The sequence below is a fragment of the Pan troglodytes genome, chromosome 7 (assembly GCF_028858775.2).
Source record: "Pan troglodytes isolate AG18354 chromosome 7, NHGRI_mPanTro3-v2.0_pri, whole genome shotgun sequence".
Classification (NCBI taxonomy): Eukaryota; Metazoa; Chordata; class Mammalia; order Primates; family Hominidae; genus Pan; species Pan troglodytes.
Genome location: NC_072405.2, coordinates 109,351,647 through 109,368,341, shown reverse-complemented (window position 1 = coordinate 109,368,341; position 16,695 = coordinate 109,351,647). Strand labels below are relative to the sequence as shown.

General features: G+C 35.6%; 1 protein-coding gene across 22 annotated transcripts in view; it reads right to left on the bottom strand.

The window, feature by feature from the left end:
* Positions 1-16,695, bottom strand: part of VPS13B (vacuolar protein sorting 13 homolog B) — an 861,798-nt gene that overhangs the window by 760,314 nt on the left and 84,789 nt on the right. For all 22 annotated transcript variants that reach the window (XR_010159293.1, XR_010159294.1, XM_054657406.2 and 19 more), the window contains exons 5-7: positions 13,331-13,498; positions 5,163-5,344; positions 561-735 (exon numbers count right to left, since the gene is read on the bottom strand). Coding sequence is in view for 20 of the 22 variants with exons in the window: in XM_054657406.2 (XP_054513381.1) it covers positions 561-735; positions 5,163-5,344; positions 13,331-13,498 (525 nt within the window). In the remaining 2 variants the exon portion in view is untranslated. The remainder of the gene's footprint in view (positions 1-560; positions 736-5,162; positions 5,345-13,330; positions 13,499-16,695) is intronic.

Below are 16,695 nucleotides of genomic sequence, written 5' to 3'. Positions count from 1 at the left end.
CATTCTGAACACTTATATCTATTATAAATATAGAAGTTATTTTTAACATATAGGAGAAAATCAGAATGTTATCCAGCATGTAGATAAAATTAAAGTAGTGTAGGCTGGGCACAGTGGCTCATGCCTGTAATCCCAGCACTTTGGGAGGCTGAGGCGGGCAGATCACAAGGTCAGGAGTTTGAGACCAGCCTGGCCAACATGGTGAAAACCCATCTCTACTAAAAAAAAAAAAATACAAAATTACACAGGCGTGGTGGTGCATGTCTGTAATCCCAGCTACTTGGGAGGCTGAGGCAAGAGAACTGCCTGAACCTGAGAGGCAGAGGTTGCAGTGAGCCATGATTGCACCACAGCACTCCAGCCCAGGCAACAGAGCTAGTCTCCGTCTCAAAACAAAACAAACAAAAAAATTAAAATAGTGTAAAACAACCAAAAAACAATCAGCCCATCTCATTAGAATACTGTAAAACTCAATCTAATACATTTTTTAAAGTTTCCCAATAGTAAAATATAAGAATAGTCTTAAAATAAAGTTTTTGTTTAATAAAGTTTTACATTACCTGTAATGTTTCCTAGCATATCTTTATTATGACAAGTAAGGTCCTCTATTTCGCCTTCTTTAAAATTGCCTATTTCTCCATAGTAAAGAGCAATTCCAAGTTGCATTATACGAATAAACATAGGCAGTTGTTGATCTGTGATAGAAAGTTTCAAACTTTCCACTAAAGTATGAATCTGCATTTTGAAAAAGACATAACACCAACAAATGCATGTTTAAAAAGAGTATTTTTTACATAAAGAAATGTTTTAAAGTCTTTAAACGGCATAACATAAAAGAAATGCTCCAAACATTTTAATACTTAAATCAAAACAATACTTACTCTAAGATCTTAGGAATTAAGTAAATTTTGCTATGATGATCAATACACGTTAGATAGAAACGATATTAAACCAAATGATGTACATACAAATGGAATTAATAGTGAGAAGGTATAATCACACTAGATTTCCAGATTACTATTCCAGAAACAAAGTTAGTTATATAACCAAATAGCTACTCTATAACATTAAGAGAATAACAGTATTATCCTCAAAAAACAGAACAATCTGTCAAAACCAAGAATAATAAAAATTTTATGTCATTTTAGTGAAACTCTAATCATTCTTTCCAGGTTTATTAACCATAAAGAATACATATACATCCTAAAACCATATGTTAACTGGGGAAAAGACTAGTATTACAACTATGAAAGTATGTAAATAATAAAAATTTTTGTCAAATATGGAAAAACAAGTGAAATGTATGTTGAAAAAAGTTTTTCAGACAAATTTTAAGTAAGATTTAAATAACAAAAGTTTTCCAAATTGTAGATAAGATTTAAATGACATAAAACTTATTCAACTGATAAAATGAAACCATTATAACAAAGAAATAAGATTAACTACTAGCAAATAGGATATACAGCAATCAAAGCTCTCCTTAAAGAAAGAGATATCAGTGGAATATAAACACAACTTCAGTGTAATGGTTTCCTGCTGTTATCAAAACACGGAGTAAAACCAATTAAGCCATAAAGTCAAGTCTCTTAGAAGGTTTATTTTGACTAACGTATTTCAGTGTCTATGAAAGATGAAGTAATAGTAATGGTAATCATCGTATTTTTAGGGCGCAAAGCACATAAAAAAATGTATGTGAAGGGGGAGAAAACTATATGGGGGGACTGTGAAATACCATATTTCAAATATGAGCACAAGCTTTTAAAAACTGACCTAATAATCATACACTGAATAAACAATGAAGAGGTAAGAAAGTGGGGAATGAGTGTGGGAGGTGAGCAGGAAAGGAGTATGCATGTCTGCTAAGGTTTCCTTAATTTGAAATTTCTCTGTCACATTCTTTTAAATCTTGTATTGCACCAATAGCACTGGTAATAAGCAGTCAGCAAAACCAATAACAAAGAATCTGTCATAAGTATCTTTTTAAAAGCTCCTTAAAATGAGTAAGATTAATACTCAGTAGAAAAATGGATAAAGAACCTGAACTGATAATACAAAGAACAAATGACCAGTGAATGTGTTTTCAAAAATCTAACTTCACTAATAAACGGCAATTAAATTACATATCATTTGTTGTTCAACAAGTTGGCAATTTTTAAAATATGATCATATTTAAGGATAACAAGAGTATGACATAGGCACTCCCCTTAATGTTCATGTGAGTATAACCTGGTTAAATCTTTCTGGAAACAATCTGGCAATACAGATCACAGGTCTTAAAAAAAAAAAAAAAAAAAAGATATTTGCAATTATACAAATCTTTCCTAAGGAATTACTCAGGAAATGTGGTCAAAGTTCTATGTACAGAATTTCACTGCTCTGAGAAACTGCAAAGTAAATTTCTAAAAACAGGAGAAATGTTAAATAAATTACGTACCCATAGGATCTGTATCTCATAAACATCATAATCACCAGAACATATGTATCTCACACACAAAAAATGGAAAATTATAAAAAGCCAACCCAACATATAAATACATTCAAAATAAACATACATGAAAGATTTGAAAAGAAATAGAGGGGCCAGGCGCAGTGACTCATGCCTGTAATCCCAGCACTTTGGGAGGCTGAGCCAGGCGGATCATGAGGTCAGGAGTTTGAGACCAGCCTGGCCAAAAGGGCAAAACCCTGTCTCTACTAAAAATACAAAAATTAGCCAGGCCTGGTGGCCGGCGCCTGTAATCCCAGCTACTCGGGAAGCTGAGGCAGGAGAATCACTTGAACCCGGGAGGCAGAGGTTGCAGTGAGCTGAGATCATGCCATTGCACTCCAGCCTGGTCAACAAGAGCAAGACTCCGTCTCAAAAAAAAAGAAGAAAAGAAATATAGTATCTGGAACATTTTGAGAAACCTCTGTGAGGTAATTAATGAGGTCGACCATATCTGTTTAATACATATTCCCTAGGATTAGGACTTGGAAGGATGATGGGTCTAACCCAAAATGGCAAATCTTAACATTACAATAGTATTAACAAAAAACTCAGGCAGGCATGGTGGCTCATGCCAGGAATCCTAGCACTTTGGGAGGCCTAGACAAGAGAATTACTTGAAGCTAGGAGGTTCAGTATCAGCCTGGGCTGCACAGTGAGACTCCGTCTCTACAAAAAAACAATTTAAAATGAGCCAGGGATGGAGACATGCGCCTGTAGTCCTAGCTACTTAAGAGCCTGAGGCAGAAGGATCGCTTGACCCCAGGAGTTCAAGGTTACAGTGAAGTATGATTGTGCCACTGCACTCCAGCCTGGGTGACAGGGAGCCTCGAAGGTAAAGAAAAAAGGAGAAAGAAAAAAGGAGAGAAAGCGGAGGAGAGGGGAGGGAAACAGAGGGGAGGGGAAGGGTGGGGAGAGGGAGAGGAGGGGAGAAAAAAGAAAGAGAGAAAAGAAAAGAAGAAAGAAATAAAACCTCAAAAATTGATTTCAGTTGAGTATAACACATTGATATCACATATTTAGCAACTAATATACAAGTTTATTTATGATAAGGGACTTTTTCAGTGAAATGTCATGACTAATCAGTTTTGAGAACACAAACTTACTTATATGCCAACACTAAGTTTTTCCTCATCTATTTTTACCTTCCTCTAATATAACCACATCCTAGAACAGACCATTACATTTGCACTAATGATCAAAAAGAGTATTTTATATAGTAAGCTTCCATATATCCATTACTTGCTTTCAATGTATCTTCAATTTAACTTCACATTCCCCAAATTTACTAGAAAACCCAAGGCTATAGAAAATAAGCGTATTTCCCTGAGACAGAGCCATCAATATTACTGAGTTAATTCTTTTCCATGTTTATCTTTGCCAAAGAAGCTAATTCAAATATAGAAGGAAAAAGTAACAGAATATAAACAAACCAATATGCATTATACACCGTGTGGAAAAAAGTAAAACACAGGTGACTAAGCACTACCAAGAAAAAAACATGTAGATTTTACATATTAAGTACAGCAAGGCTACGTAAAATAGAAAATACTATATTTTTAATAAAATATAAGGTAACAAAAACAAAACTAATTTTTATACAGCCATACTCAAACAGGAACAGTAGTTAATACCAGTGTTCAGACACGTAAGTCCAGCCCTTCCATCTACAGAACTTTGACAGTCAGAGGCAAGTAGTTCAACAATAAACATTTACTCCACATTAAAACCTACTTAATGGGATCAGAAGCCACTGAATTCTTTTTCCAAGATACAATGATAGGCAGACAAACAATGTTCAGAAAACTGTTAAATAAGACAACAATATTTATGCTTAGATACTAATCACATACATTGAAAACATACACTACATTGGACAGAAAATTTTCACATGGATCAAAAGACATGTCCTGTTCTCACTTAGAAGTGGAAGCTAAATCTTGGGTACACATGGACATAAAGATGGGAACAACAGACAGTGTGGATTCTAAAAGGAGGGAAGGAGGGAGAGGAAAAAAGGGCCGAAAAACTTCCTTTTGGGTACTATGTTCACTATCTGGATGATGGTATCAGTGGGAGCCCAAACCTAAGCATCACACAATATACCCTTGTAACAAATCCCTTAATCTTAAATGAAAATGCAGATAAAAAATAAAAAGACATGTCCTGAATAACTCCCTAAGATTTTAATTACATTTTAAAAATCATAAATCAAAAGCTAAAACTTCTTGAACCAATAAACTATTAGGTTAGTATATCAAGCTTTACAAAGTCACCTAGTAAAGAGAAGAAAAAGTATAGATAGCAGATCATGCTGAACAGATTATAAGAACTGAAATACAGAATATTGATATGCAGTCCACTGTGGGTATAAATATACCTTTTAATATTATTTCCTCTATCTACTTGAAGAGAGAAACACTAATAAACAGCTGGAAAAACTAAAAAAAAAAAAATTACAGAAAAAAGTTGTCTCTAAACTCTAGTAGAATACGTTATACAGAAATGTATAAATACAACATACAAATCATAAACATAAATAAAATTTTTATAAAAACAAATGGCATACATATTTACAAGGTTAATTTCTTCATTTGTTAATAATGATTAGCATCCACAAGAGTCAATAAACAAAATAAAGACATGCAACTTAACTGCAAAAAAAAGAGATACCTACTTTAATAACAGATGGCATCTTGGAATTTAGGTTATCATATGTAAAATGAAGACGAGTTCTGAAGGAACATTTGTATAATAAAGGATCCTGGTAAAATTCTATTTTACCACTGGCATTCCGTTTATCAAGACAAACTGTACAGTCAGAAAAATTGATAACCTTTCTCAGCACCAAATCAGTTGCTAAAAAGAAAAGAAAACATTTTAAGTAAAAAGGAAAATTAGCAGGGGAAAGGCAACTATTATTTATTAGTATAAATAGTAATAACATTAATAATAACAGAAAATAAGATTCATGGAGCATTTAATACATAATGCCAGACCATATGCAATGAACTTTTCATTTTATTATACAATTTAAATCTTCCAACAACTTTATGAAATAGGCACAATTCTCCCCATTTTATATACGAAGAATCAGAGACCTAATTAGTTTGCCCCAATCTGCATGGCACATTAACTACAAATTTTTTTTTAATTATGAAAAATTTCACTACGGTTCTCTTACACAATGAGATAATAAAATTCTTAAGAATCCACATTAAAGATAATTTTTTGAAGAAGTCATTCATTTAACATTCATTTTATATTTAAAAAAACTCACTGCTACTCTAAACTTGCACTATCCAATATGGTAGCCACCAGCCATATGTGGCTATTTAAATTAATTAAAATTATATAAAAATAAAAATTAAGGTCCTTGGTTGCACTAGCTATATTTCAAGTGCTCAACAGCCACATGTGGCTAGTGGCTACCATATTGGAGAGAGAAGATATAAAACATTTGTATTATCACAGAAAGGTCTAGTGGACACCACCACATTAATTAATAAAGAAATCACCAATAACAGTCTAGAGTATATTTTCAAAGGAATAAAAATAAAACAATTGATGGTAAAGTATAAAAGTATGAAATGAAGCCTTTAGCAAATCAATATTTCTTATTTCTTAACTGATAAGCAATTCCTAGGTAAATATCAGGCCCAAATCTACTTGCCCAGTGATTTTAAGTTAGCCATGGGAATTTAAAAAACAATAAAATGTGTTTTAGTTCAGGTTATAACACTATTTCTGAGTATATCCTGGCAACTTCTAATTAATTCAACATTTTATTTTATAAGTTTTTAAAAAGTAGAAATTAAAGAAGATGTGTCTAAACAGTATTATTTGCAGATAAATTTCAAAGTTGTCTGTTAGTTGAAAAAGACATATGACTACCATATTTCAAATTTACATATTATATGAATAATGATTTAGTTACTAATATTATATATGTACACAAATTAAGAAATTACAATAGTAGGACCAGAAATGAGAAAAAAAAAGATATCCTGTAGATGTTTCCTTCCCTCTCTTTATGATAACAATTATCATTTTCTGAGTATTTGCTATTACTCAGATACTACACTAAGTCTTTTACATCTCTTATCTGACAATATTTACATGGTCCTGTTAAAAAATGTGAAAACTGAGGCACAGTGGTAATAGTCTGTCTATTGTTATACAGTTTATAAAGATCAGAGCTGTAATTCAAACTCTGGCAACCTTACTGCAGAGTGCATGTTCTTATCTACTGTGCTATAAGAATGTAAGCTATTCAGGCCAGGCATGGTGGTTCATGCCTATAATCCCAGCACTTTGGGAGGCCTAGGCAGATTGCTTGAGGCCAGGAGTTCAAAACCAGCCTGGGCAAAGTGGTGAAACACCATCTCTACTACAAATACAACAATTAGCTGGGTGTGGTGGCAAATGCAGAAAATCACAGCTACTCAGGTGACTGAGGCACAAGAATGGCTTGAACCCAGGGGTGGAGCTTGCAGTGAGCCAAGATCACACCACTGCACTCCAGCCTGAACAACAGAGTTAAGACTCTCTCTTAAAAAAAAAAAGAAAGAAAGAAAAGAAAAAGTGAAGTATTCAAATTTCAAGGATACCCTAGACCCTAGACAATTATTATTCAGTGAAAGAGGACATTACTGTTTTAAAGGTGTTTTTTCTTAAACACAAAATATAACAGCAACTATATTTCAAAAACTTAGAAAATGAATTCTAGTTTCTGGTACTTACTTTAGAAATGTGCTACAATTTAATCAGTAAAATATTATTCATCACTGAAATTAGCGTTCTACAACTATATACACCAATATATAGAAATATTAAAAGCATAGTATTGATTGAAAACAACAAACCCAAAATACAACATATAAGAATACTATTTTTAAAAAGAGGGCAGGAAGCTTATTCAAAGAAATAGAGAAAACTTCCAAAACCTGGAAAAAGCAATCAAAGAAAAGCCTAAGACCTTTGGATTCACTGTCATATTCTACCAAACATTTAAAGAACTAATACCAATATTCACAAACTGTTCCAAAAAATTGAAGTGAAGGGAATTCTTCCAAAATCATTTCCATACTATCCAAAGCAATCTACGAAATCAATGCAATCCCTATCAAAATACCAATGACATTTTTTCACAGACATAAGAAAAAACAATCCTAAAATTTTTATGGAACCACAAAGACCCTAAATACTCAAAGCAACCCCAAGCAAAAAGAACACAGCTACAGGCATCATACTCCCTGACTTTAAAATATACTAAAAGCAATAATAACCAAAACAGTACGGTACTGGCATAAAAAAAGACACATAGCCCAATGGAATAAAATCAAAAACCCAGAAATGAATCCATGCATTTACAGCCAACTGATTTTCTATATAGGGGCCAAGAAAACACACTGAGGAAAAGAACAGTCTCTTCAATAAATGGTGCTGGGAAAACTGGATATCTATATGCAGAAGAACAAACCTAGACCCTTATCTCTCACTATTTAAAAAAATCAACTCGAGATAGATTAAAGACTTAAATGTAAGACCTGACATTGGTCTAGGCAAAGAATTTATGACTAAGACCTCAAAAGCATAGGCAACACGCTTACGAATATAAATCTTTCTACCATAAAGACACGCACATGTGTATGTTCATTGCAGCACTATACACAATAGCAAAGACATGGAATCAACCTAGATGCCCAACAACAGTGAAGTAGATAAAGAAAATACAAGACATATCCACCATCGAATACTACATAGCCATAAAAAAGGATGAAATCATGTCCTTTGCAGCAATATGGATAGAGCTGGAGGGCATTATCCTAGGCAAATTATGCAGGAACAGAAAACCAAACACTGCATGTTCTCAATTATAAGTGGGAGCTAAGCACTGAGTATACATGGACACAAAGAAGGGAACAATAAATACCAAGGCCTACTTGAGGGTGGAGGGTGGGAGCAAGGTAAGAATCAAAAGACTAACCATTAGGTACTATGCTCATTACTTGAGTGACAGAATAATCTGTACACCAAATGCATGCAACATGCAATTTACCCAAGTAACAGACCTGCACATGTACCCCCTCAACCTAAAATACAACTTGGAAAGGAATAAAAAGAAATATTAATTCTCACAGATAGTATGGATGGTAATAAATTGATTTAATCATTTTAGAGAACAATTCAGCAATATAAAACATAACTGAATGTTTACATATGCAGTTATTCTTTTCCTGATCGTAATTTACAGAATTCAAACACGTAACAAGGAAACATAAAAAAGGATGTACATTCCAGCATTATGGGCAATGTCAATATTTTAGAACAACTTGAATGTCAACCACATGGGAGATGATAGGATTCTGCCTCTAATAGTAGAAAAGATTAGATATTCTGAAGACCTTTATACTGAAATAAAAGTCTTGGAAATTATAAAAAAAAAATACGTAAGGGGAAGGAATGAGTTAAAGGAGAAGGAATAGATAGATGGCCCAATTATTTTATTTTTTAATCCATTATGGCAAGTATTTAGTGCAATCTGATTTGGTGTTAATTGAACATCTTATGTTTATTGATCTTTGGGGTATACTCTTTTTTACGTGTTTGTTCAAGTCTCTTGTCCATTTTTCTATTGATTTGTCTATTCTTTTCTTATTGATTTATAGAAGTTATATATTGTGGATATAAGTATGTTGCAAATTTTAAGTATCAAGAATATACACTTCCATCTGTGGCTTGCCTTTTTACCCTCACAAAGATATTACAATTCTTATTTTAACTGCAATATTTTAATACAGCCTCGTGCATTACTTGTTAGTAAAAAAATGGCATTACTATTATGAAAAAACTATTTGTCAGTAACTCTGAAGCTTAACATAGGCCTACACTATGACCCAGTAATTTCACTCCTAGGCATACACCCAACAGAAATGTATGTATATGTCCACCAAAGGACATGTATGAAAATGTTCGCTATAGCATTATTCATTATAGCCAAAACTGGACATAATTAAATCTATATCAATGGTACACAGAGCAAAAAAATGTTTTATTCACAACACAGACCAGACCTGCAAACTCGCCATCCCACATATATCCAGGAAAGACCAGTGCAGGCAGAACCCCAACCCTTGCTCACCTGATTGTGCAGGGAGAGGGAATAGATATATACACGCAGAACTGAACTATTGTTACAGACAAAAACCTGAATAAATTTCATTTACATAATATTGAGCAAAATAATCTAGGCCCAAAATACATATGGTTCCGTTCATACAAAAATTTAGAAAGAGTCAAAACCCTACTATGGTGTCAGATGTCAGTAAAGTGGTTGCTTTGGGGAAAGAAGGCACAGTAGTAAGTGAGTATATGTACAACAAGCACTTCTGGGTGCTGATATTGTTCAATTTCTTGAGCTTGGTGGTGGTTACAAGAGTATGTTCATTTTGTGGTATGTCGTTTAGCTATGTGGGTTTTTTGTTTGTTTGTTTGTTTGTTTTGGGTTTTTTTTTTTTTTTGAGTTGGAGTCTCACTCTATCGCCAAGGCTAGAGTGCAGTGGCACAATTTCGACTCACTGCAGCCTCCGCTTCCCGGGTTCAAGTGATTCTCCTGCCTCAGCCTCCCAAGTAGCTAGGATTACAGGCACCTGCCACCGTGCCCAGCTAATTTTTTTTGTATTTTTAGTAGAGATGGTGTTTCACCATGTTGGCCAGGGTGGTCTCAAACTCCTGACCTCAGGGGATCTGCCCACCTCAGCCTCCCAAAATGCTGGGATTACAGGCGTGAGCCACCACACCCGGCCAGCTATGTGTTTTTGCTTAATGCTCTTTCTTTCTTGCATGTTATGCTTCAATTAAAAAAATTATTTTAAAAAAAACTAATAAAAGGGAAAATAATAGTTTCTTCCTCAGAGAGTTAAAAGGTTAAACAAGATAATTAATATAAAATATGTAACACTAGCCCTGGTACTAAATAAACAGAAGATACTATTTTCACTGTCTTTATCACCACCATCATCATGAGCTTTCATATGGTATATTTGCTTCTGAAGAGTACATTGGCAAGTTAGAAGCAGTCATTTTATAAATGACTCACCCAAGTTTGCACTATAAATTAGCAGTGGAGAGAAGATTCGAACTAAGATCTTCCAACTCCTGATCCAGAATTCTAATTCACTATAAATAATTTCCCAAAGTAAAACTGGCATTGCTTCTATACTAAATTAAATTTCTATACCATACTAAATTGCTTCTATACTAAAATTAAATTTCTGGGTGGGCACAGTGGCTCATGCCTGTAATCCCAGCATTCTAGGAAGCTGAGGCAGGCAGATCACTTGAGGTCAGGAATTCAAGACCAGACTGGCCAACATGGTGAAACCCCGTCTCTACCAAAAATATAAAAATTAGCCAGGCATGCTGGCAGGCGCCTAGAGTCCCAGCTACTTGGGAGGCTGAGGCAGGAGAATCGCTTGAACCCGGGAGGCAGAAGTTGCAGTGAGCCAAGATTGCGTCACTGCACTTCAGCCTGGGTGACAGAGCGAGACTCTGTCTCAAAAAAATTAATTAATTAATTAAAATAAAATTTCTTCACCACAAATGTCAACTCATTAATACAATCCTACATTGTCCAGTTCTATTTGTTTTCTATTTTCCATAGCTGCTTCTTCCAGCCTTTTAATCAAATATTTCTTTCCACAGAAGATGCAAAGGAGGCATTAACGATATATAAGAAATGATGCTTGGGCCTTACCTACACTCTTATTTATGCTCATAACAAAGTTGTAAAATCAGGACTACTCTCCTTTTGTTAAATGTGAAGACTAAAGCTTAGAAAACACATAATAATAAAACTCTATTCCAGTTCTGCTACTTCCTAGTTGTATGCCTTAATCAGGCAAGTTAAATATTCTTGAGACTCAATTTCACTTTGCTTTAACCCTTTAACTGGGATTTATGATGAATAAAGGAATATATGACTAAACATTAAAAAGAGATAAAAACAGGCTTCAGGATAATCAAGAAATTCCAGGGCTATCATCATGGTGGCTCACACCTGTAATCCCAACACTTTGGGAGGCCAAGGTGGGTGGATCACTTGAGCCAAGGAGTTTGAGACCAGCCTGGGCAACAGGGCAAAACTCCATCTCTACAAAAAAATACAAAAATTAGCCAGGCATGGTAGTGCACGCCTGTGGTCCCAGCTACTTGGGAGGCTAAGATGGGAGGATCACCTGAGCCCAGGAAGTCGAGGCTGCAGTGAGCCAAGGTAGCACCACTGCACTCCAGCCTGGGCAACAGAATGAGACCCTTTCTCAAAAAGGAAAGGGGGAAGAGGGAAAGGGGCAGGGGAGAAGCAAGGAAAGGGAAGGGAGGATGAAAGGCAGAGGGGAGGGGCGATGGTGGGGAGAGGGGAGGAAAAGAAGGAAGAAATTCCAAATGTGCTTTGGAACACACAAGCCTAAAACATAAATCAATCAGATATATTGCCTTGCCTTCACCAAGCTTTGTAAATGAAACATGATGCCTTTCACCTTTCAAAAACATAAACAATTCAAACTAAATATCATTTAACTTTTATTGCTACAACCCATGGCACTATAAAATATAGTCATGCACTGCATAACAATACCTAAGTCAACAACAGACTATATATCTATGATGGCTGTCCCATAAGATTATAATACTATATTTTTACTATACCTTTTCTGTTTTTAGATACACAAATACCACTGTGTTACAACTATCTACAATACTCAGCACAGTAACATGCTGTACAGGTTTGCAGCCTAGGAGCAATAATAGCCAATACCATATACCTGAGGTGTGTACTGGCTATACCATCTAGGTTTGTGTAAGTACACTCTATGATGTTTGCATAACAACAAAATCGCCTAAGATGCATTTCTCAGAATATGTCCCTGTTGTTAAGCAATGCATGACTGTATTATACATCACATTTGAAACAAGCATGTGGCACGTAAGAAAGAATGAAAATTAAAAGTATTAAAAAACAAGTATAGGCCAGGTATGGTGGCTCATTCCTGTAATCTCAGCACTTTGAGGGGCCAAGGCAGGCAAATCGCTAGAGCTCAGGAGTTCAAGACCAACCTGGGCAATGTGGCAAAACCTTGTCTCTACAAAAAAACACAAAAATTTGGCCAGGCGCAGTGGCTCACACCTGTAATCCCAGCACTTTGGAAGGCCGAGGCGGGTGGATCACAAGGTCAAAAGATGGAGACCATCCTGGCTAACGTGGTGAAACCCCATCTCTACTAAAAATACAAAAAATTAGCCGGGCAGGGCATGGTGGCAGGCGCCTGTAGTCCCAGCTACTCGGGAGGCTGAGGCAGGAGAATGGTGTGAACCCGGGGAGGCGGAACTTGCAGTGAGCCGAGATTGAGCCACTGCACTCCAGCCTGGGTGACAGAGCAAGACTCCATCTCAACAACAACAACAAAAAAATAGCCGGGCAGAGCAGCATGTGCCTGTAGTCTCAGCTACTCAAGAGTCTGAGGTGAGAGGATTGTTTGAGCCGGGGAGGCAGAGGTTGCAGTGAGCTGAGATCACACCACTGCACTCCAGCCTGGGCAACAGAGCCAGACCCTGTCTCAAAAACAAACAAACAAAAACCACAAGTATAGATTTCTGAATTTGGAGTGTCTACTAACCTCCTGTAATAATATGCAACATTTTGTATATGTGCATTTTTTTCCCACACTGGAGGCATGAAGATTTGATAACATTTACTAGCAACTCAGTTGGCCCAAAGAAGGGTTAAGAGTTAAGGTAATTGTTTCAATTATGGAAAAATATACGGTATTCTCTATATTTACTCACCAGAAATATCCATGAATGCACGATCCCATAATTCACCTACTGTATAACATTCTGCAGAAGTGATATTGACGGAAAGGACGATATCATCTTCAACATATTTTAGTATGAGATTATTTATCACAATGTTTACATTATTTACAACTCGTCTAATCAGACTCTGCACATAACCTATAAAATAGAAAAAAAGAATTTAATTAGCCACAAATCTCTCCGTAAATAATTATTTCTTAAAGTGTTATTGAACTTAATGTATGAGAAAGGTGGTTATTATTTAGCATATTTCCCAAAGAGAAACTAAAGTTCAGATAGGTTAAAAGGCTTGCCAAAGTGACACAGGTAATAAGTAGCAGATCGACCCCAACAAACGTCATTATCAAGAAGTTCTATAGTGAAGTATTCACATACTAAGAGAAACCACAAAGACCATATATATTTTTGATAACATAATATTAGATCCCATACAATGATTATCCTATTCTACAAGTACTTTGTTTGATTTTTGCTTATTGTATTATATAAACATTTTCCGAAATGAAGCAATGTTACTATATGCTGATTATACAGTATATTAGAAGATGGTCTTTAAGCTTAAGCCTCTTTTTAAACCAGCTACCTTCATCTCTTCCTAGTTTAGCCATAAAAATATTTAAAAGTTATGCCTCGGATAGAAGAAACATGACCATCATAATGGATTCAACTCTATTCACTTACTAATATTTAATGTTAAAATAGAGTAGAGGGGAAAATATGAATGAAGAAGAAAATGTAGACAGGAAGAGTTAAAGAAATATTTTTAAAATACTACCATGAAGAAGACAGAAAAATGAAAAAACAAAAGTATGGAAGGAAGGAGAATGTATAAAAGTAGAATAAGAACACAGGGAAATAAGAAAAAGAAACAGAAATACGGGTTAACTCAAAACACTAAAAGTAATTAATGAACATTCTATTTCTCCATGGCTTGCTTAGAATCTCCAAAATTTTTCTTTTAATTTCATGCTACTGAGGAATACTCCATAATCTCACTTATGTTTCTCATGTAAGTGTGTACATGGATACATTATTGAGTAATTTAGTTAAAAATATAAATAACACTTTATAAAAAGCATTTTAAAAGCCAGGAGAAAAAAAAATTAATCTTTTCCACTGTAAAAAGCTAACTAAAAGGTAATGCATTTCCACTATTAAAGAAAACTATTTAAAAGGTAATTAAAATTTTAGCTATTTCATGAAATAACCACATGGTTGTATTCTTTAACCCAGAATTTTACTGGACAAAACATAATCAACTTCTGTCAGCATCTGACATTGTTAACACCTACACTAAAGCCTGCTGAGAGAAGGCTTACTTAAATCTATTCAACCATAACATGTGTGCAAAACCCAACTCCTTCATTCATTCCCAATGATGCAAATAGGAAACAAATGTAATACAACTTAGATTCGAGGTTTTCTCCTATATAGAAACTATTAGCAGCTTTTAGAGTGCCAATTAACACATGCTATAAAATTAACATTCAAAATATTAATAGATTTAAAGTAACAATTACTCTTCCATGAGTAGATGCTAAAATAATTCTTAATAAATGAGACCTCCAAAAGAAATTTTAAGTATCAACATTTTAACCTTAGAATGTACATAACCCCATATTATTACTACTCAATGCAGATTTTAAAAACAAAAATGGGGCCAAGCACGGTGGCTCACGCCTGTAATCCCAGCACTTTGGGAGGCCAAGGCAGGCAGATCACAAGGTCAAAAGATGGAGACCATCCTGGCTGACACGGTGAAACCCCGTCTCTACTAAAAATACAAAAAAATTAGCCGGGCGTGGTGGCAGGCACCTGTAGTCCCAGCTACTCAGGAGGCTGAAGCAGGAGGATGGTGTGAACCCAGGAGGCGGAGCTTGCAGTGAGCCGAGATGGTGCCACTGCACTCCAGCCTGGGCAACAGAGCAAGACTCCATCTAAAAAATAAATAAATAAAAATGTTTCCAAGAAGTCAAGTGAGCATGACTAATATTGGTTTCCCTATTTCTCAAAAACCTGTCATGAACAGGGAACTTTTTTTTTTTTTTTTTTTTGAGACTAGTCTCTCTCTATCGTCCAGGCTAGAGTGCAATAGCATGATCTCAACTCACGACAACCTCCGCCTCCCGTGTTCAAGTGATTCTCCTGCCTCAGCCTCCTGAGTAGCTAGGATTACAGGCACGTGCCACCACGTCAGGCTAATTTTTGTATTTTTTTTTAGCAGAGATGGGGTTTCACCATGTTGGTCAGGCTGGTCTCGAACTCCTGACCTCGTGATCCGCCCTCCTTGGCCTCCCAAAGTACTGGGATTACAGGCATGAGCCACCATGCCTGGCCAATACAGTACTCTTAAAAACCATGTAAGCATTCATGAGTTTTTATTATCTTTAAAACAGTATCAAAAATAGCACAGAAGTATAATGCAAAGTAATAGAAACAAAACACAATATGTATTTTAACTGATAGAACACTACTGATGGAGTGTTCATCTTTTTAAAAATATTTTCTGGCTGGGCATGGTGGCTTACACCTATAATCCCAGCACTTTGGGAGGCCGAAGCAGACAGATCATTTGAGCTCAGGGGTTCGAGATCAGCCTGGGCAACATGGTAAAACCCCATCTCTACAAAAATACAAAAATTAACTGGGTGTCGTGGCATGTGCCTTTAGTCCCAGCTACTCAGGAGGCTAAGGCAAGAGAATCGCTTGAGCACCAGAGGCGGAGGTTGCAGTGAGCCAAAGTTGCACCATCACACTCCAGCCTGGGTGACAGGAGTGAAACCGTGTCTCAAAATATATATATATATTTTTCTTTCCATTTTGTATTATAAAACTGACATACAAATTGAGATGAATAAGCCACTTCACCAAAGTAAAAGAATCAAATATCGAAAGAACTACTTCTGTAGAAGACTATCGCTGTTTCCTTATTAAAAATGCAATGTCAAAATAAGTAACAGAAACTTATCAGTGGAATAAATGACAAACCGTCTCTATAATCCCTCACAGTAACTTAGTTCTAAGCAAGGTACAAGATAGTGTCAAGTAGATCTAATAGCTCTCATCACTCCATACTTAGAGACTCCCTGGGAATATATTTGTTCATCATCCGGGTCTACTCCACACGCATCTGAAAATAGAAAGTCACACTAAGGATGAGAACCTACAAGATGTAATATTAGATGGCTCTAAAACAGCCTGCTACTAGTCAACCTTTCTCCAGAAATTCTTATTATCTATCTCTCCCCATACCTCATATAACCCCTTCTTCCAAACATACATCTATATCCACAGGCCCAGATGAAAACACTAATTTTCACTAACTTTACTCGTGT